The sequence below is a fragment of the Lampetra planeri genome, chromosome 39 (genome assembly GCF_965212315.1).
Source record: "Lampetra planeri chromosome 39, kcLamPlan1.2.h2, whole genome shotgun sequence".
Taxonomy (NCBI): domain Eukaryota; kingdom Metazoa; phylum Chordata; class Hyperoartia; order Petromyzontiformes; family Petromyzontidae; genus Lampetra; species Lampetra planeri.
In genome coordinates this window covers 5,585,512-5,607,103 of record NC_136145.1, presented here as the reverse complement: position 1 = coordinate 5,607,103, position 21,592 = coordinate 5,585,512, and the positions used below count along the sequence as shown (strand labels likewise).

Sequence of the window (21,592 nt, the reverse complement as noted above, 5' to 3'; positions counted from 1 at the left end):
TCATCCCTTACCAACATGACTACTCATCCGATTGGCTCATCCCTTACCAACATGGCTACTCATCCGATTGGCTCACCCCTTACCAACATGACTACTCATCCGATTGACTCATCCCTTACCAACATTGCTACTCATCCGATTGGCTCATCCCTTACAAACATGGCTACTCATCCGATTGGCTCACCCCTTACCAACATGACTACTCATCCGATTGGCTCACCCCTTACCAACATGACTACTCATCCGATTGGCTCATCCCTTACCAACATGGCTACTCATCCGATTGGCTCACCCCTTACAAACATGGCTACTCATCCGATTGGCTCACCCCTTACCAGCATGACTACTCATCCGATTGGCTCACCCCTTACCAGCATGACTACTCATCCGATTGGCTCACCCCTTACCAACATGACTACTCATCCGATTGGCTCATCCCTTACCAACATGGCTACTCATCCGATTGGCTCATCCCTTACCAACATGGCTACTCATCCGATTGGCTCACCCCTTACCAGCATGACTACTCATCCGATTGGCTCACCCCTTACCAGCATGACTACTCATCCGATTGGCTCATCCCTTACCAACATGGCTACTCATCCGATTGGCTCACCCCTTACCAACATGACTACTCATCCGATTGGCTCACCCCTTACCAACATGGCTACCCATCCGATAGCCTGAACTGCGCGTCCTTGACCATTTTCACCAAGCCGCCTTAACCATGGACGCGGACATTTAGAGGAGCATTTGGTAACTCAATAAGTTCGTGTCTATTTACACAGCAATTTTAAAGCATTATGAAGTGATATATAACCGTAAAAATCTTACTTTAAATTAAATACATTTGATTGGTACATTCATCGCACGCGTAATTTAGATTAATTTAAGCTAAAGTTTAAGGACATACCCCCTACCATATACCACCCTCAATGGTTCGTTCCACATCACGTGGTACATTTGAACCAATACCGTGTCCGCAATGTTCGTCATTGGAGGTTACCGGTGCCGAATTCACCCACGTGTTAATACAGTAGAGTGGGTTCCTGTGTGGGACCCGTTTGTGTGCACCTAGCCTGGCACGAAGCGCCAATTGCAGGTGAATGGCGGCTGTTGTTGTTGAATTGACTGAGCCTTAATGGGTGGGTGCCTTGTGCGGTATGTAGACTTCACTGGGGAGACAGAGGCTGCCTAACGTGGCGTTATTAGCCACCCATCTCCTCGTGTGCTGTATTAGCATGCAGATGTGCTCGTTACCAGCACTTTCCCTGACAGTCTGTTATGGCTATATAGGGGATATTTGTCTTCATGTGTATGTATTTATATGTACATATGCACTGTCCGTATGATCATCGGTGCAATGCAATGTTGTGAACCAATGCTGTTGAAACGCTTTTGTTTGGCGTAAAGTGTAAAATTATATATTTCTTGTCTGGAGGGATGGATATACGAAGGAGATGCAGTATATCGTCTGCTTGTTTATTTATTGGCGAGATGTTTTTCCCTCGCCTGGTGTACAGGCGGGCGTGGGTTCGATCCCGACCTTGACGCCTGCTGCTGCTGTAGATTCTAGATTTGAAGCTTTCGTGACTGCAATGATTAATACTCTTTATACTACGTGACTTTAAAAATTTTAAATAATAATTTTGTATTTTTACCTACGTGACTTTACCGAAAAAACCTAAGAGCTGCTGTAGATTTGGAGTTTGCGTGCTCTCCCCGTGGTCGCGTGGATTTTTCTTCCCCCCCCCGAGTTTTCCCCCTCCACATTTAGCATCCACGTGTGTTACAGTAGCCGTCCATAAATGACGTCACGCACCGAGGGGGTGGGGGTCAGACATTGTGACGATGTGTGACGAGGGGGGGGGGGTTTGAGAAATGTGACGTCACATCAAAATGCGCAACTTTAAATAAATATTAATTGAATAGAATTGTTATAAGAACACTACTTTTCATTCATTTTCATTATTAACTATTTGATTATTGAAATTGACTAAGGTCACCTTTTATTTATTCCATTAAGGAGAATTCTGCTTCTTCATGGGAAAATGGAGAAGCATAATTTTTTTTATTTTTTGAATGTTATTAAACATTTTGATTCTAACGATTCTACCAGGGCTTTTCATAGTTTAATGTATTTTTTTTTATAGTTATATATTTTTTATATTTTAGAATTATAAGAGAATTTCAATATAATATTCTGAACATCTGCAGTTTTAGTTAGACGTTGAATATTTTCAAGTGAACTTTATGCTAAATTTGAGTTTTCCAACGCCTTTTTAATACGTGTTCTCTCCTACAACATCAGAGTGCAGCGGTACATTAAATACGCACTACAATGACAATAGTTTAAAGTGATTTGAAGCATGTTTTATTTTCAAAATGTAAATATGTTTTCTTTTGGGGGGGGGGGGTGAGAGCTTAGTGACGTCATATTTGAGGGGGGGGTCTGACTTTTTGTGACGCCGTGTGACGAGGGGGGGAGGGGGGGTCAAAAATCGTCCAAAATCGCGTGACGTCATTTATGGACGGCCCCTTATACATTTCCACGTGATAAGCCACTTCGTTGGGCTATCATTTGTCGCTTCTGAATTAGCTATACAGCTCAGTGGGCCTTACCTGGTAAAATACACATAGTTAAAATAGTTACATTCTCTACAACGACATTAATGATTATTTTGTATATATGTAGTGGACATGATACTTGTTTCTTTACCCTTTTATCTGGCAAGAAAACTGACACCTTTTTTACAAGGAGTCATGTTTGCATTGACTACAATACCTGCGGTCGGAATGCAAACAAAACACAACTCTGACAATGTATGCACTGTCCTTGAAATTGATTGGTCCACACCCGAGACAGCTTTTCTTAGAGCCTAGTCTCACATGGTGTTGGACCAGATGACGCCAAAGGTGTCAGTTTGTTGCCAGATAAAAGGGTAAAAAACCAATTATCATATTTTGCTACTGGCAAAGGAGGTTCCAATGATGTAGTGGACATGTTCATGTGTGTGTGTGTGCATTTTTGGGGAGTGGTAGTGTAGTGGTTGGCGTTGCACTACGAACCCGGCGAACTGAGTTTAATTCTCACTCACGGCCAACACCTGTGACGATGATCTGAACTGGTCCTGGGCCCTCCCCTAGGGCGACTCGGCCTCAAATGAGTTCCTAGTGCGGAGTGTAAATTTTGCCATGAGGGAGACAAAGGCGACCGGGCTTGGTGCTGGCCACCCACCCCCTCATGCGCCGTCCAGGTCTTCAGAGGTGCTCGCTAACAGCACTTGCCCCAACAGTCTGCTAAGGGGCCGTCCATAAATGACGTCACGCACCTAGGGGGGTGGGTTTGAGAAATGTGACGTCACATCAAAATGCGCAACTTTAAATAAATATAGACACCACGTTCTACTTATTTTCTTGGTTCTTTCGGTAAAGTCACGTAGAAGGGAAATAATTAAATATTAAAACTAAAACAATAAAATTATCACGACGTTTCGATTGCAACACAAGCAATCATCAGTTGTGAAAACCACAGCAACGTGGTTGAGGTGGAAGGGTTTTATCTGCTGTGGTCTCCTCGACATGTTGGGACGTTAACGAGGCTAACGATTCGGATGCCTTCTGTGTCCACCTCTGCCAAATTCTGGCTGCAAGTGACACCTGTGGACAGTCATCTTGGGTGGCGTTAGTATCCGAGTGGGTCAGGACACTAACCATTGGGAATAAGTGATTGGAAGGCATTGGCGGAGCTGTTCAGAAAGGCTAGACTATTTTTTAGCAGCCCATGGGCTCATACCTGTCAACCCATACGGTTTAACCGTATTCTTGTACAGGTAAATTGAGTTTTCAGGTCCACACGGTGTACAGCCGTTTCAATGTGGGCACATTTTTTCGTTTGTTTGTGTTTCTCCCTTGTGATGGGACTTTGTAGGATGAACGTTGAGATTTATAAGGGCACGGGCTGACCAACAAGGTCTGAATTGGTCTGTAATAAGGTAGGCACTGATAAGGGGTTGACAGCTACGGAGGCTTATAATTTCCAGCACGCTGTTGCACCACAGGCACACGCTCACGACCTTTTGAGTGCACTTCCAGTCAAAAGCTGGGCTATCTTGAGATATTGATGGGTTGATTTTTTATGCCACCTATAACATTCAATGTCCAAGAATGAGGTGGCTTTACCACAGTTTTCTCTCGGAGGGTTGGAAAGCCACTTGGTACGGTCGGGATGAGTGCTGGTTCTGAGTTGCTGAGGAGAAATTACTTCAGCAGCCCTGCGATCCCTAATGAAAAAATCATCTTGCAGTGCCACCCGTATTGCCTTAAGGCAAGAATGGCAGTCTAGTCTTCGACCCCCAGAATCAGGTCTGCAGATTTTCTCAGCATTTCCGTGGGACATTGGCAGAGGAGGAACACATCGGCCCAAACAACATACGGTGGCTGCGCATCCTCGAATGTTGGAGGAAGTGCCTTCTTTGTCCACCTCTTCAGAAGAGGCACATGTAGCCCATTCTCTGTATTGTTCCACGTGTGGGTGTCCATTCGCTGCAGGCTGCCTTAACATGACCACAGGATGGGTCCTGCAGGATCAGAAGGACGCAACTGCACTGATTGTAACTACTACGTCCGGGCATGTATATGTGCATGATTGTTTGCATAGGTACGTTTATATAATTCATAATCAACGTTTTTGGGTTTAGATCGCGTTATTTATAAATGTGTCGTAACCCTCCACCACCCGACACGGCCAATCAGTAAAAAAGTGTCACGTTGACAAAAGACAAATAGTTCTTTAGCCCACCGGTGTGTTTAAGCGTGAAACGTATATATAAGTTGAGCTAAAATTCCAAGTATTTTCTAAATTTGTAAAGGAAACGTTGCTATGCAAATATTTTCTCTTGAAAATCGCCTTTACGAGTCCATGATGATCATTCGCCCAGGGTCTAAATCGCGAGTCCCATGCTGGGAAATCGCAGTAGTACTGGAAATAGCAGTGCATAAGCTGGCCCCTGTTAAGAATCTGGAATTTCCGCTGCTGAATTGCTTAATCACCAGAATCGTCAGCATTTTTATCACCTCTTATTTACAGATAGCTTCCCCATTGTGGTCAGTGCTGCAAATGTCATACCACCTCTCCATTGCTTTTAGTTTTTCCTTCTGCCAGATTCTGCAGCTGTTGCAGAGTGGACACAATTGTAGAACGACCGTGTCCTTCGTGTAACGATGGTAGTGATTATATTTAGTTATGCTGCATATAACTGGGGATTTTTGTGGGAACCACGAACAAATTATTTTTTTTGTTTCAACTTCAGCCCAAATGTGCAAAAAACAATAGCATGCAAAGCAATGCTGATTTTTTTGTTAACCGTATCTCCACACTGCACAGGCACCTATCAGGCAGTCTCAGTTGAGTACCTTAACGGGGAATTGGGTTGTGCATTCAGAATTCGCTTGTGATTTTGAGTGGTTTCAGTGGAGTTGTTTTTTTTACCTTTCTGTTACATTGTGAAAAAAAACGCACATCATTCAAAACAATATAAATGGCATTTCACAAGCTGTAAACGGACAAAATTTGCGCTTCTGCGAATAACTGGGTATTGTTAAGAAAACGTGGATATTTATACCGGGGAATCGTACTCCAATATTAGTCGGTAATTTTGAGGACACACTGCGGTGAAAGGTCTCGGTGCAATACCGTGGCTTGCCAGGAGAAAGTGGTCCAGACAAGATGTGGACTACACCTGTTGTGTATGTTTGGAATAGCGTGTTGCCCCCTTGCATGTGTGGGTTTCATCCGGTGCTCTGGTTTCCTCCCGCTTGTAAACACATTAATTGGTAGATAACTTAATATACAGAGGGCCGCAGAGCTCGGGCAATATTTGGTGCCGGGCACGTGATTTGGCTGCCGTCCGGCTTGTTTGTGGTTCCTCGTGCCTCTTCAGTTCTCTATCTTCGAGGGTGGCCTAATTCTGTGCGATGTGATACACCTACATTTTGGAATGAACTGTTCGGCACACTGAAAGTTTAACTACTTCTGTCTCTACACGGCATAAGATTGTTGATTCAAGACCATTGGTGCCACACTTGCAAATGCAAACAATTAATACAAACCATTACATTTAGATATTAACGTAATTATGAAATTAGTTTTCACATAACTTTGTACGTTTTCATTCAAATTCTCTATGCTTGAGATTGTTTCTAAATGTTTAGTTGCATTTGCAATTCTTCCTCCTGGATTTTACCATTTAATTCGTTTTTAAAATGTGTTTTTTCCCAGTTGTATTTTATTTCTCAGTATGATACGTCACGTGCAATCCCTTGCAATTTCTAGTATCGTGCCACCTTTATGGGCAAGCTCGACCTTGAAAGAGCATTCTCAATAAATGTTAAGGTAGATTTGTTAAGCTGTTTTATTCTTGGGCTACACAGTAACTCAACAGCTGCTTTTACAACTGCCGAACTCGGCTTGGCTAACAATTTACGTTGTGGTCTTTTTCTTTTCCGTGTTTTTCAGTCCACAACTTAATATCGGAATGCATTTTAACGTGACGTTCAGAAGCCTCTGTTGCAAGGTAAGATGTTACTCTGGTGTCCCATCCCTTAACGTTCAGTATCCCAACGGCAAGCCTGGTTTTATTAGTTTATTACAATAATACCATGGTGCATCGATTTCCACACTGGACTTGCAGTTCACAAATCCCCCCACCTCTGTCCACTTGACCTGCCAATAAACCACAGGCTATAGGCAGGTTTTCATGTGGTTTGTTAAAATGGGGTTACTCCCACCTCTCATTTTGCCGTTCTGTACCAGACGTTTGTTAAGGCACTCTTAAGGAAAAATACGAATACAGTACAATTTCGCTTATTCGACCATCACATATCTACCAGGACCAATTATCCCCCCCCTCCTCCATCCACAGTGCACCGTTTCTGCACGCGTGTAACTGTCATTTTCTGTTGACGTTCACGTATCCAACCTTTCCACTTGTCCGCCTCGACCTCTGAGTGAGATATGCGACGACGTTTACTGCAGCTCGCGAGAGAAATGTCAAACGCGTGACCCGAGATTACGTCGCCTCGCGCGGTTGTGCTTTTTACGCAGTGTTGGCAGCGTTGGCTGCGCGCAAGCTCGCAGCATCGCATCTCCTTCAGGAACCAGTCATGGAGCATGACTCGCAAATATTCCTCAAAACCAGGTGCGTGGATTTCCGTTATGCCGAACTGATACATTATGAGGTCACGCTCGTTACATGCAGAAAGTGCTTGCCACAAATGAACCTGCAATACCTTGCTGATCTCGTCAAGGAGCAACGAACCGTCACGCAACCGCCGGTCATCCTCGCAGCAGCAGTGGCTTTTGGCTATAACCATCGAAGAATGACGGTTACCGCACCGCGCGCTTTCGTGCTGACCGGAGGTGCGGGACAAGGACAAGAAACTAAACTCAAAAAGCAGGACAAGCGTCGAACAGATGTAGATGATTCAGAAAACATACACAAGTTATAGGCAGCTAATTGGCCATTGTAAAAAAAAGCAAGTGGCCTTGGGCAGGATGGGCTAGTCGAAGGGATTTTGGCTGGTGGTCGAGACTAACGATGGCGTGGCAGCCGGTGTGCTGTACTCGTGGCGAATTGGCCACGATCTGTTTACGTGACAACCCTTGCTAGTTGGCTGTGTCAGGTGGTGGCGATTTTTTATGACACATTTATATATTTACGCGATCTAACCCAAAAAATCGACAGGTTGTCCACGGAGGAGATGGAGCGGTGGGGATCCGATCTCTTGCTGGTGCCGGGTAGATTGTTACGTTGTAGAATTCTAACGGTCGATGGGGAGCCCTTTGTCCAGCAGTGGATTGACCGTGGCGGATGGTGATCATGACCCTGGTATTCGTTTGTAAGTGACGGTTTGGCAACGGCTTGGGAAAGCATTCATTAAGCAGTGGGTAAAATTGCGGTTGGTGATGCGTTGTCTTTCTGCGTCTTTGAGTCAATGTCAGTACCGGATTCATCTGCACCTTCAAAGTCCTGCGCCGTGTGGTCATTCTTGCCTAAGAATTCTGTTTCGTGTTCCAGGTGGCACCAATCCTCTCCGTCAGATTCCAAACCCAGACATCTCCAGGTAAATCAATACATTATAAAGCCTTCATCGCACAGAAAATATGCTTATTCTCAAAATGTTACCTTGTAATTTGACCCCCCCATATTATCCCGATTCTGCAATCGGCTTCGTGCCATGAGGCAGAGTGTATATTTGGATTTCACACGCATAAGATTACAGCTGTATATTATACAGCCGTGAAAACCTACGCGGCAGTAAAGCCATATCTTTTCCCAATAACTTTGCAGTTGCATTTTATTGTTTACATTTATTTCTACAGATCGTTCAAAATAAGTCTGCCACGTCCTCGTCATTTACAATCCGTATCGCTTATAATGCACAAGCTGTAAGTAACACGTGACAATTCAATAGTTAAACAAAGCTACGTAAATTAGCACGTCACATAATCGCCATGCCGTAATTTCCTCAATTTCTTTTTCAAAGCACCAATTTAATAGACAATGCACTTACATTATTTATATTGATGGTTTTCGGCACAGTACGGGAGACATTCATTATTGTTTGCTACTACTGTGATAGTACGTTCTACGTTATGCCCCTTCAATAAGAGCCGCGTGTGGACAACCTGTGAAACCTTCTGGAAATCTGTGAAAAATAACTTTGTAGCTCATTGGATTCCTCCAGTTTAAGTCAAGAATCTTGATTGTGATAGTGGTTGGCCACCGCTGCTTAAGCGGAAGTACTCGGGGGGTGTTGGTGGTGGAGGGGTGGTGGTGGGGTGGTGGAGGGGTGGTGTGGTGGTGGTGGTGGTGGGGTGGGGGGATGACGGACGCTTGTCTTGCGCCCAAAACATAGTGATTTATTTTATTTTATACCTACGTGACTTTACCGAAAGAACCAAAGAGTATGACCCCTAAGTGTTGAGGGTGCCTCTTACATTCCGGATGCATCTTATAACCCTCGAACCCTTGACAATGTTTTATTTATGCACGAGTTAAGACCTACCCTCGGTCAAATAACCTGTAGACGACACCCTTCGCGCTTATAAGGGACATCGGACTTGGACGGTTTCCAAGTACACAGCCTTTATTTGCATTGCCTATATAAAGTGGAGGTCTTATTTTCAACCCCCCCCCCCTCTTCATGGTCAAGAATTTTCCAGTACTTCATGCAAATAAGTGCCCTCGTGATATTTCCTTAACAATGCATCACTCACTCTACGCCAGATTATTCATTTATTTTTACGAAGGTGGCGGTTACGAATTTTCTCGGTTTGCTGACATCTCGGTGAGTTTTTTTTAGTGTAATCCCCCTTGTATGGATCAGGAGATCTCAGTTTCCTACCAAGTGCAGTCTGCAACGCTTATCAACACCGTCTCTCTGTCGTCTCTGTTTACGTGCTCTGAAGAAGGGACATTGCCCGGAACATCGTCTCATACATGTAAAAATGCATTTTAAAGCCACAGTGTTATTGACAAATGTGTGGAGTTATTACAGTCTGTTGGATCGTCTATACACACGAGAATGATCGTGACTCCACGTCGTAGTCGGACAGGCAATCGGACCGACACAGTTGATGCATTTAACGCAGGGGTGGGGAACCTTTTTTCTGCCAAGGGCCATTTGGATATTTATAACATCATTTGCGGGCCATACAAAATTATCAACCTAGAAATTAGCCCGTTATATTTGGACAAATATTTAATTAACTCACCCCTAATGCGATGGCTGGAACTGCTTCTCTTTGGTGAGGCGTGTGATGTTAGCTGGTATTGATGATGTTACTACTCGTAACTGCTTTTCCAGGTTTGCTCCTAGATTTATTGAATTTCGACTCCTGCCTTGGCAGGACCAGACCAAATGATTTTGCGGGACTTATACGGCCCGCAGGCCGGACGTTCCCCACCCCTGATTTAACGCCTTCAACCTGAGTGGTGAGGCTTTAAACGAGCGTTCCGTTGAGCTCTATGCCAGTTAAGGTGAACAACAAATTGCGCGGAATAAACCCCAATCTCGCCACGTTTTCGGAAGCTAAGCAGGCTTGAGCTTGGACATTCCTTGGATGGATAACCACCACCGTGCACAGACAGGTCCGGCGATGGGGCTTGCGGGGGCCACGTGGTGGTGGGTGGTGCAGCACAATCCAATGTCCTGCAGTGGTCATCCAGGTGAAGTACTGTCAAATAACTACCACGACCCACGTGGCATGGGGAGGCCCTCATCCAGCAGTGGATTGACAAAAAGGCTGTGCGTGTGCACTGCTTAGTGTCAATATGTTTACACAATTGGCAGCGTTATTTAAACGGACTGATTGATATTAAGTCTGCTCAAGCTTTGGTGTGGTCCTAACTTTTTGGAAAAAACGTCGTACGCTTACAGTCGGTAGTTTTCATGTTAGAGAGTTGACGGGTGTCATTGAGTTAGGCCATTTGTCTTCATTCATTCACAGCCTTTGTCTTTCCACTGCTGCATCATGGCCTCCCCATACCGTACCGGTCATGGTGGGTTTTGGCCATACTTCACCACCCTTGTCAGTGCCGGTCGGCGAAAGGGTGTCCCAGGATCGCTTTAGATGTCAATCATCACTAATGTTGGCCGTGGCCGAGAATCAAACTTGGGTTGCTGGGTTCCCACTATGTGACGGCATTCAAGGAATCGTAGTCAAGTTCATGAATGTATTAGGTAAGGTTTGAACCAAGTAAGGTTCAACCTGTCGCTGCACCGAAAATGGATGAAATGCAGTGTGTGCATATTTTGTTCATGCAGCTGCGTGTTTTTGTGTTGACGCTACGATCCTGGCAACTCGGTTTGGGTGTCCGGACTTGAAGCACAGTATTCAGTGGCAGATGTTATCCGAACCTGGCTCTTTGTTGGCGTGGTTGTTTACGGGTGTAGGACCCGTTCAAATATCACTCGCCGCTGATGTTATCCAGAGCCAGGGAAACGGGACACACTGCATGTGTGTGTTTGTTGGTGCGCGTACTGGGTGAGGAGCGGTCGTATCGCGGTTAGCGCACCGCGCTACAAACCCAGCGACCCAAGTTCCAGTCCCGTTCACGCACGACCAACATTGGCGTCCACCATCTGAACCGGCCCTGAGACTCCCCGAGGTCCACTCGGCCTTAGACGAGTACCTGGTGTGGTGTGTGAATGTGGCAAGACACGGGCGGCCAGGCATAGTGCTGACGATGCTAAGAATTCGGTATAATTGGACTTTGCTTCAGCAGTCTCAAGCCTCAAGAGGTAGAGATGTACTTCCTTGGGCACGTAAGGAATAAGGTTGCTGCGATATATAACTTTTCACGATACGATGTTGATTTTCACGACATGATCGCATTATCACAATTTTAGTTTCCCATTGTTTTTTAAAATTTACATTTTACATTTTTATTGTGTGGTGATGGCCACGCCATCCCCTAAGGGCAGCAGCAGTGGTGAGATATTAACTACCTCACCTGGTATGCAGGAGATTGTGGGTTTGATGCTGACTCCGACGTTTGTATATTTAGAGTTTGCGTTTTCTCGCCGTGGCCACGTGGATTTTTCTCTGGGTCCTCCTGTTTTTTCCCCCCCGCATTTTTAAACGTGCGTTTTGAGTATTTGGCTGCTATAAATTTCCACACGATGATAAGCCACTTCCTATTCTTGGTGCTTTCGGTAAAGTCACTTAGAAGGGAAATAATAAAATAATATTAATAAAACATAAACACAGGCAATCATCATCAGGTGTGAAAACTATGATGATTGCTTGTGTTGCAATCGAAACGTCTTGAGAATTTGTATTATGTTTTATTTTTACTATTTTATTATTTCCCTTCTACGTGACTTTACCGAAAGAACCAAGAACATGAATCCCTGCACTCACGAAAGCTTTAAATCGAAATATTAGCCACTTCGTTTGGGCTATCATTTGTGATAGCCAGGTCACTTCTGAAAAATAGCCGTGAAGCTCAATGTGGCTTTATGTGGCAACATAAAAATGAGAAAAGGTTTTCCCCTTTTTTCTGGCAACAAAACAGGGTGGTAAGACGTTAAAACACCAAACTGTAACCTTTTTACAAGGAATCATGTCTGCATTAACCACAATACTTGTGGTCAGAATGCAAACAAAAAACATACTCTGTGATAATATATGCATTTTTCGATTTAAAGCTTTCGTGACTGCAGGGATTCATCTTCTTGTTTTTTTTTAGTAAAGTCACGTAGAATAGAAATAATAAAATAAAAAAAATAAAACTTATTTTATTATTTCCATTCTACGTGACTTTACCGAAAGAACCAAGAAGATGAATATATGCATTGTCTTTGAAACTGATGTGTCCACACCAGAGACAGATTTCTTTCGAGCCTAGTCTCAAACGGTGTTTGACCAGAGGACGCTAAAAATAGTTTCAGTTTTTAGACGTTTCGCGCGCCATGCCGGTCCCTCCCGCTCCAAGTGACCCCGTTGTTGTTTGCTGCAGGATACGAAACATCGGCATCATGGCCCACATCGACGCGGGAAAGACCACGACGACGGAACGCATGCTGTACTACGCTGGCTACACGCGCGTGCTTGGCGGTACTTGCACAGATAACACTGTCAACTCTCCGCTTTGTCCCGTGGCCGTTTTGAATTCATAAAATAAGTAATATTTAAAAAAACTTTTTAAAAAACACGCTTTAATGAAATGTACCCTAGTAGCAATGGAAGAACTCCGCGACTCCAGGAAGTGGCCCCGAAGCTTGCCATAACGTAAGGGACCGTGGCCAATTACAGCCAACGTCAGTTGAGCGTGGACAATTAGAGACAAGCTGAAACATAACATATAAATAAAATAAATTGGTGATTTAATTTATTTTATTTTATACCTACGTGACTTTACCGAAAGAACCAAAGAGTATGGATCCCTGCAGTCACTAAAACTTCAAATCTAGATAACATATAAAAAATAATGTTTTAAAATATATGTTTTAATATTTTTTATGATAGAATATAGTATTGTCATCAGTATGACATTAGTATACCAATTTTGTAGTCGATACCACATTGGGAAGTGGGTAAAATTGAGTTGGAAGATTTGAGGATACAACAACAACAGACAGAGTGAGTTAATAAAAAGCGTGTAATAAAATGAAGCACGTTGCCTGGCTCTGGTAATCTTTGATCCCTGTTTATCAGTCTATCCTATCAGCCAGTCATGGTTAATGATTTAATGCTGATAACTCACCTCATCTGCCAGCTTGAGATTGTGCGTGCGTGACAGCTGTCTTATTTTCCCGATGGGTCTATGTCGTGTTGAGTCTATGCATAGTTTTATCTAGCTGGCAGGATAGGTCAAATTTAACAGGTGACATCTGGTCCAGTATTCTAAACATTACACAAATACCTATACATCGTTACGCCATGCCAGTCAGTACCGTGCATGTAAGTCGATGTGTTGAAACCAAACTTCCTATCAATGACAAGTGAATGTGTGGTCTTGATACTCACACTTAGCACCACGGTGGCTAGGAGATGTTAACTACCTCGCCTGGTCTACAGGAGGTCGTGGGTTCACTCCCGACCCTGACGCCTGCTGCTGTATATTTGGAGTCTGCATGTCTCTCTGCGTGTTCTCTCTCCCCCATGGTGGCATGGATTTTTCTCTGGGTCCTCCAGTTTTTCCCCTCAATATTTGTAAACATGCGTTGAAGAGTATTTGGCCGCTATACATTTCCACACATGATAAGCCACTTTGTACGAAATAGCGTTTGTGATCGCCAGGTCGCCTTTTGAAAAATAAGCTTAATAGCTCAGTGAGCCTTACCTGGTTAAAATTAGAAATAGCGTAGTTTTCTTTTTAGTGTGAGAACGGCAAACGTGCCGACACCCGTGGATCAACCTCCGTGGTATTTTGTTATTGTCTGCAACTGCGAAAATGAAAAAAAATGCCGCCGGCAATGCACGGCAATCATGAGGGAGGGTGGGGCTGGAGGCAGAAAATCAACAAGCGGTGGCCACGGCTGGCGACCACCACGGAACCAAAGCACGACCACGGGTCTGTGGCAAGACGAATCGAAGGGGCCTGCATGGCCTGCGGTGGGCAGCAGTCCGTAGCCATCGTCGTCGTCGAATTATTTCCGCCGCACCCCCCCTCTTTCCCAATCCCCCCCCTTCGCCAACACTGAGCGAAATAAAACACTTTGTTGATACGAATACATTGTTCGTCACTCGTTTTATTACAACAAAAAAACGTCGACGCTGCCTCCCGCATTGGGATCCTTGGACAGATTCCTCCCTCATTGAGCCTTTGGCTCTAGGCAGGAAGCCAGAGTCAGAAGCAGAGCATATTTAGTTATACCGGAGGAATCTGATGAGCTTTCAAGCTTTTTTTCACAGGTGTCAAGTCGGGGCAGGTCAGAACGTTACATCAACAAACAATACAAAAACACGATAGGAGTGCAAAGTATAGGAAAAGTTATAAAATCACTTATCAAGTAAAACCCAATGAGCTGTTATCTTCTTTTTCGGAAGTGACTTCGCCACAAATGCTAGCTCAACAAAGCCAAATAATCTAATCTAAATGCATGTTTGATTTGAAGCTTTCGTGACTGCAGGAATCCATATTCTTTGGTTCTTTCGGTAAAGTCACGTAGGTATAAAATAAAATAAATCACGACGTTTCGGGGCGCAACACAAGCATTCGTCATCAGGTGCTAATTTCTCACATTAACATCACTAGCCCTGGCCACTTCTTTATAACCCTTGAGCTACACCCATTTCAAACCTTTTAAAACAGTCTGCCTCAGCAGCAGACTATGCTTTCCCACCTGATGACGGACGCTTGTGTTGTGCCCGAAACGTCGTGATTTATTTGATTTTAATCTAAATGCATGTTTCATACAGCAGAAGAATAACAGGGTGCTGTGAAGTCTTAATTATTGTCACATCATAATGATGACCAATAACCATTATTCATTCAACTTATGGTAGCCCATACCTGGGGAAGCCCTACGTCTAACAAAAAAGACAAAGATCCCCCGTGTAGCCTGAACAGACTGTAAGGGGCAAGTGCCGTTAGCGAGCACCTATAAAGGCCTGTCACGGCACACGAGGGGCTGGGTGGCCAGGTTCATAGCGCAGCGTAGCGCTACCGCTCCCCTACATCTAACACACAGACACACACACGTTGAATACCGCACTCACATTCACTGCTGCACTGCCACCCCCTGGTCGTCGTTGTTCATGAGACGTCAACGTAACGGTCGGCTCAAATCAACTTTGGGCAGCGCCCATTGGCACCAGCGGCCGCTGAGCTAGTGGTGAAAATTCCACATTTCTATGGCGGGGGCTTTTCTCTCAATAGGACAACAACAGCAACAGCGATGGCGAAAATGCCGACGGATGCGTTTCCCCCTGTTGACTTTTGAATTCCGCTCCGGGCGAGCAGACGTTGACGACGGTGACACGGTGACGGACTTCATGGCGCAGGAGCGGGAGAGAGGCATCACCATCCAGTCGGCCGCCGTGTCCTTCCACTGGAGCGGCCACCGCATCAACCTCGTCGACACCCCCGGTGAGACTGTGCCGTCGAATTTTTGCAACGTGTTCACAAAATTCCGCGGCACGTGCCGCCATGGGTGTTGCTGTCCCGCCCGGGTGTTCGCCGAGCTGCATTGGCTTCCGGTTGCCGAACGAATACGTCGTGAGGTGGAAGTTATTACACACACAAAGTGCTTGCCGCAAACGAACCACGGTACCTTGCTGATCTCGTCAAGGAGCATAAACCATCACGTGAACTCCGGTCATCCTCGCAGTGGCGGCTTTTGGCTCGCCATCGAACGAAGACGGTCACTGCATCGTGTGCTTTCAGATGCGCTTCTGCGGCCGTCTGGAATGCTCTTCGTTGCGATATTAGGAAGCCACTGGAGCTATGCACTTTTCATTCTAGATTGAAAACTTATGTTTTTTAGAACTGCTTTTTGTGTTTAGTTTGTTGTCCTTCGCTCGCACCTCCCAATTAGCACGGTTGACTACGTTCTGTGCGAAAGAAGGTCAACATACATACTTACTCGAGGACACAGCATGCTTTGATGGGGATTCCATAATTCGGTGCTTAGCCCATCGATTTTCTCAGTAAACCAGTCCCGGTACCTTACGAACATTGTCTTGCCACCAAACAGTAAGAGTAGGTGTCTGTGTTGTGTTGTTTGCAGGGCATGTGGACTTCACGGTCGAGGTTGAACGATGCCTGCGCGTGCTGGACGGTGCCGTGGCCGTGTTTGATGCCTCTGCTGGCGTTGAGGTGTGCGTTTGTGTTTATTTGCGTGCGTAAGTGTGTGTGTGTAACAGCGGTAGTGTCGCGGTTCGTGCGCTGTGCTACGAACCTGGCGATCTGGGTTTGATTCCCGCCACGGCCAATACCAGTGACGATTATCTGAACCGCTCCTGGGCCTCCCCTAGGTTGACTCAGCCTTTAATACCTGGTGCAATGTGTAAACATGACCACTAGAGAGACAAAGGCGGCCTGGCGTGGTGTTGGCCACCCACCCCCCTCGTGTGCCGTGCCGGCCTTCATTGGTGCTCGCTAATAGCACTTGCCCCAACAGTCTGTTAAGGCGATACGGGTGATCTTTGTCTTTGTTAGAGTGACGCTCACAACAATGAGCGGAGCGCCGGGCGGATAAAATAAAGCAAATTGGCATAGTAGGGGTCACTGCTGGTGCATCTGACATGTCAGACTGTCGACCCATGGCACCTGGGCCTGTCCCGTGACCTGTTAGCTAGCCTTGGGACAACTTCACATGGCCTCTAAGTGCACCTGGTCTAGCACAAGCACCGTGAGTGACGTCACCTCTACTTAGTAGCGAATGGCGGCTGTTGTTGCGTTAGTTCAATTGGTGTATGAAAATGCGTATTGGGGGAGCAGTGGCGCATTGGTTTGCACAAAGTGGCACTGCAGTTCGCCCGCCTGGGTTCGATTCCTGGCGACGATGCGCGACATCGGTGAAACGTTGTATTCCAACCGTTCCTGAGCCTCCCCTACATCGACTCGGCCTCAAAAGACGGGTACACAGTGCTGTGCTTCAACGTCGGCACTGGGGAGACAATGACGGCGTGGCGTGGCGCCTGCCGCACCGTCAACTCGTGCGCCGTGACGGACCTTCAGAGGCCCTCTCCAGCAGCCACCTGTCCCCCTTTACATGACGCTCATGGAGAAATTAGAATACACATTCAATAAAGTTACGTTCGGGTTTAGAGGGTAGGGTAAGGTTAGGCTGCCTGAAGTTGAACCCAGGGGTGTCAGCTCGACCGCCTCTCAACATGACGGCCTTCTTGCGCCGTGTTTTCAGTTCCTCGACCTTGCAGGGGGATCACCGAAGGGTCCGTTTTGTGCGCGCAGGCTCAGACGATGACCGTCTGGCGACAAGCTGATCGCTACGAGGTTCCTCGCTTGTGCTTCCTCAACAAGATGGACAAACTGGGAGCCAGGTGAGTCCCCCGGAAGTTATGTCCGGATTGTGATTCTAGGTTTACATCGGTGCATCGTTGCCACCACCCCACCCCACCCCACCCTACCATGTCTCCTGTTCATTGTCGCAGTGTGAAGTGTCGTGAGGTGGCCGGGTGGCTCAAGAGATCACTGGACTGAGCCGGGCACCCCTGATGAGAACCTGGGTTCGAATCCGGGTTTCAACCGTCAGCGATTAAACCGGCTTCTCAAGTGTTGCGAGTCACGTGGCTGTAGCCTGTCCACCAATGGCATCACGGAAAAACCCCCAAAAAAACCATCGCAATCAACTTGGGTTTTGTCTCAATTAAAGAATTAAAGTCATCGGTTTGACTGACACGAGACGGACTTTACTGTCAGTGGCAGAGCGAGTGGGAAAGCGCAGACCGGAGTTCTCAGAAGTAGCTCTGTGGTATCCGCTTCCGTGGGCCAGCGTGAAACGCGAAGGGTTGTACTGCTCTGCGAGGGCTCTGAATTAAACCTTCAGGCTGTGACGTGACCCCAATTGCACGTCGGAGATGAAAATTGGCAAAGAGATGATGGGGCGGAGCGGTGGGGCAGTCGTTAACCTACCGCGCTCCTTGGAGCCAAGTCATCACTTTGGCATTTGTAAAATGATTTGCATCTGAAATCATCATCATCTATCAGTCATCACTTTGGCGTTGGTAAAATGATTTGCATCTTATTTGTTCAAAGTTAGCAGTGGTCATCCTGAGGATAGATTGGTCCTCGTCATAAGAATGTGGAATTTCAATCACTGGTTCATCACCGTCAGTGGCAATGGGTGCCGCCCACTGCTCATTTGAGAGCAGGGAGACACGCTTTTTACTTTTTTTTTGGGGGGGGGGGACACCTAAAGGTGGTGGTGGTGGTGGTGGCCGTGGCGATGAGGCTACCAGAACTGACCCCATAGAGATTGAACTCCTTACCATTTATTTTCTGGCAGCAGGCGATTGCAGGGTTTGGTGGCATTAATGACGTTAACGACGACATCATCTTGGTGTTCCTATTAATCTATTATTTTCTTTCTCAGCTTTGCCTACTCAGTGGACTCCATCAAAGAGAAACTTAAAGTCCAGCCTCTCATTATACAGGTCAGTTATAGATTAACGAGGCTTAACATCTGTATAATAAATAGCTAATCTATATATTGGTACGTATCTAGGCATGCATGTATCTCTGTCTGGAAAATTTCGCCCTAGACTTGTTTGAAAGCGTATGATGAGAAATTTATATTAACTTGATTATGGAAAAATAAACCCCTATAAACGTAAACTAAACTATTTTATTTACCAGGCAAGGCTCACTGAGCTATTAGCTCTTTTTCAGAAGCGACCTGGCCACAGATGACAGCTCTACGGAGTGGCTTATTAAGTGGAAGTTTATTGCAGCCAGTTACTCTAAACGTGGGGGGAAAAACCGGAGGACCCGGAGAAAAATCCTCGCGTGCAAGCGCCAAATATACAGGAGTCTGGGGTCGGTTACCGCACCCACGACGACCTCCTGCGTACCAGGCGAGGGAGATAACATCACGCCACGGCGATGCCAAATTTGGCTCGTCACACCCCTCCGCCGCTCTGCTCGACCCGCCGCTCGCAGCGCCCCAACCGGCGCATTGTGCGAACCCGTTGGGGGAAAAAACCGCACTCGGCACCTGCGCGGTGTCTGCGGCAGAGGGCAGGAAGCGATGGCGTGTTGCGGCCCCTTTCTCTCCGTGTCCCCTTCTTCCCCCCCCCCCTCCCCTCGCCAGTTGCCCGTCGGCGCCGAGAGGACGTTCCGCGGAATCGTGGACGTCGTCTCCATGGAGGCGTTCACGTGGGGGGGCGGGCGACCGGCCGGATCGCGGGCGCATCCGGAGCGGGACGACGGCTCGGAGTTTGAGAGAACGACGCTGAGCCCTGCGGGGACCCCTGAGCTGTGGCCGAGCGCCGTGGAGGCGAGGAAGACCTTGGTGGAGCAGGTGGGACGCTGGCGGACGAGCGGCCCTCGCTTTGTCACGATGGGATTTGTCGCGATATCGGCGTCCCATAACTTGCATCTCACGTTATTCTCACATCGTTCGTGCGCGCGCGTGCGGTAGCGTAGCGGTTAGCGCGCTGCGCTACGAACCTGGCGACGCAGGTTAGGGAGATAAAGGCGGCCGGGCGATGTGTTGGCCATCCACCCTCTCACGTGTGCCGTGCCGGCTTTCATAGGTGCTCGCTAACAGCACTTGTCCTGACAGTCTGTTAAGGCTACACGGAGGATCTTTGTCTTTGTTCAGGCTCGGATGTACGTGGCCAAAGATCCCGATGTAGGACCACAGAGCTTGGGCAATTGTTGGACGCCGATTCTGGCTGCCCTTCTCGCTTGCTTGTGGTTCCGTGGCAGAATGGGTGGGGAAGTGGTGACGCCTACATTGCTGTACGTGTGTTGAACTTATTTCGCTCCGTACATAGCCAAACGTGCTAATCGAGGTGCGAGCGAGAGGTCGCTCAGTAAAGGATCTCAGTGGTAGCTCTGTGTTATCCGCTTCCGTGGGCCGTTCTCGAACACGAAGGGGGTTGCAACTGCTCTGCGAGCGATCCGGATGGGTTCTTCGTCCCGTGGCAGACGATTGCCGTTGATGTGGTTGTTGTTGTTTGTTTGTTTGTTGTTGTGGTGCAGCTGGCGGACGGAGATGACGCATTCGCAGAGCTGGTTTTAGGGCAGCACAGTGAAGACTTCTCCTCCGTGGCCAGCGAACACGTGAGTATGCCTCGATATAGTTTAGTATCGCATCCCCCGCAAGGCAAAGCGGCCATTGGTAAAAATGGTCAGAACAAGGTTCATCATCATTATCATCATCATCATCATCCATGGCCTATTCGCTTCTTGATGAGGGCCTTCCCACTCTTTTATCTATCGTGGTCCTGGTATATTGCAGTCCATCTCACTTCTGCACATCTCACGATACTGTCAGCACAACCCGAATGCATTGTGGGAAACAATTACAATGTAGAGAAAAAAAGACAAAAGATTCGACCTCTTTAAATTCACACCTTTCTGGATGTTTTCGCTCGCTTGCTCCAGCTTAGTTCTTGCAGCGTATCTCTCTCGGCTCAACCTTCCGTTTCCCCCTGAAGTCAATCGTGCCGGAACCTTCGTTTGTTCCGCTCCGTGTGTCCCTTCCCCTGTCCCGCCCCCCCCGGTCCCTTCTGTGCGTGGCCGGATCGACGGCGCCCGCAGGTGCGCGCGGCCCTGCGCAGGGCGACGCTCAGCCGGGCGGCAGTGCCGGTGCTGTGTGGCAGCGCGCTCAAGAACAAGGGCGTGCAGCTACTGATGGACGCGGTCACGCACTACCTGCCCTCGCCAGTCGAGCGCCAGCACCCCTTCCTGTGAGACGCGCGGTGGGGACATGCGGGGGACATCTGGGGATTGACGGGGGACACGCGGGGATAGACGCTGGGATAGACGGGCAAATAAGCAGGGACAAACGGGAACACAGCAACATGCGGGAATCGACGGGGATAAGTGAGGCCGTGGAGGGAAAGATGGACGAGCAGAGACGGAGGGGAGGCACAGGGGACATGCTAGAAGAGACACTTGGAAGACTTCGGCACAGAGAACACAGTGGACCAGATGATGGGACGGGGAGAAATAATCCTTTCAGTTAATAGAAACAGAGTACATGGTGAACGTAGAGACGTAGAGTGTATGGGGACAGCCAGTCCACTGTTGGATGAAGGCCTCGCCACGAAATCCATCGTTGTGCTTCACTTCTACGGTCCCCCTCAAACATCCCTGCTCCCTGCCCTGGCACCAAACCCGCACTGGAGCTGCGTGGTGAGGTCAAAGTTTCCCACGAGGCTGAACGAGCGCGCTATTTTTTTGTTTTGCCCGCGTGCGCCCCTAGGCAGTGGTACGGCGACGAGCCGTGCGCGTTGGCGTTCAAGGTGACGCACGACAAGCAGAGGGGGCCTCTGGTCTTCCTGAGGGTCTACTCCGGGGCATTACGGCCGCAGTCGTCCGTCTACAACATCAACAAGGACTGCACGTGAGACTCCCCCCTCGGGCTTGCCGACGGCTCTTTGGCT

The 21,592-nt window shown here is 47.4% G+C and overlaps 1 protein-coding gene across 4 annotated transcripts in view; it reads left to right on the top strand.

Annotated features, from left to right (window-relative positions):
• The first annotated feature begins 996 nt into the window (after positions 1 to 996).
• Positions 997 to 21,592, top strand: part of GFM2 (GTP dependent ribosome recycling factor mitochondrial 2) — a 43,442-nt gene continuing 22,846 nt past the window's right edge. For 3 of the 4 annotated variants that reach the window (XM_078612651.1, XM_078612650.1, XM_078612647.1), the window contains exons 1-13: positions 997 to 1,102; positions 6,518 to 6,575; positions 7,106 to 7,199; positions 8,079 to 8,124; positions 12,528 to 12,625; positions 15,477 to 15,602; positions 16,243 to 16,331; positions 17,430 to 17,518; positions 18,571 to 18,631; positions 19,288 to 19,497; positions 20,184 to 20,264; positions 20,745 to 20,893; positions 21,412 to 21,552. In XM_078612651.1, coding sequence (XP_078468777.1) covers positions 6,537 to 6,575; positions 7,106 to 7,199; positions 8,079 to 8,124; positions 12,528 to 12,625; positions 15,477 to 15,602; positions 16,243 to 16,331; positions 17,430 to 17,518; positions 18,571 to 18,631; positions 19,288 to 19,497; positions 20,184 to 20,264; positions 20,745 to 20,893; positions 21,412 to 21,552 — 1,223 coding nt within the window. In that variant the 5' untranslated portion in view covers positions 997 to 1,102; positions 6,518 to 6,536. Of the gene's footprint in view, positions 1,146 to 6,517; positions 6,576 to 7,105; positions 7,200 to 8,078; positions 8,125 to 12,527; positions 12,626 to 15,476; positions 15,603 to 16,242; positions 16,332 to 17,429; positions 17,519 to 18,570; positions 18,632 to 19,287; positions 19,498 to 20,183; positions 20,265 to 20,744; positions 20,894 to 21,411; positions 21,553 to 21,592 lie in introns of all 4 variants that reach the window. The other variant, XM_078612648.1, reaches the window with a different exon arrangement.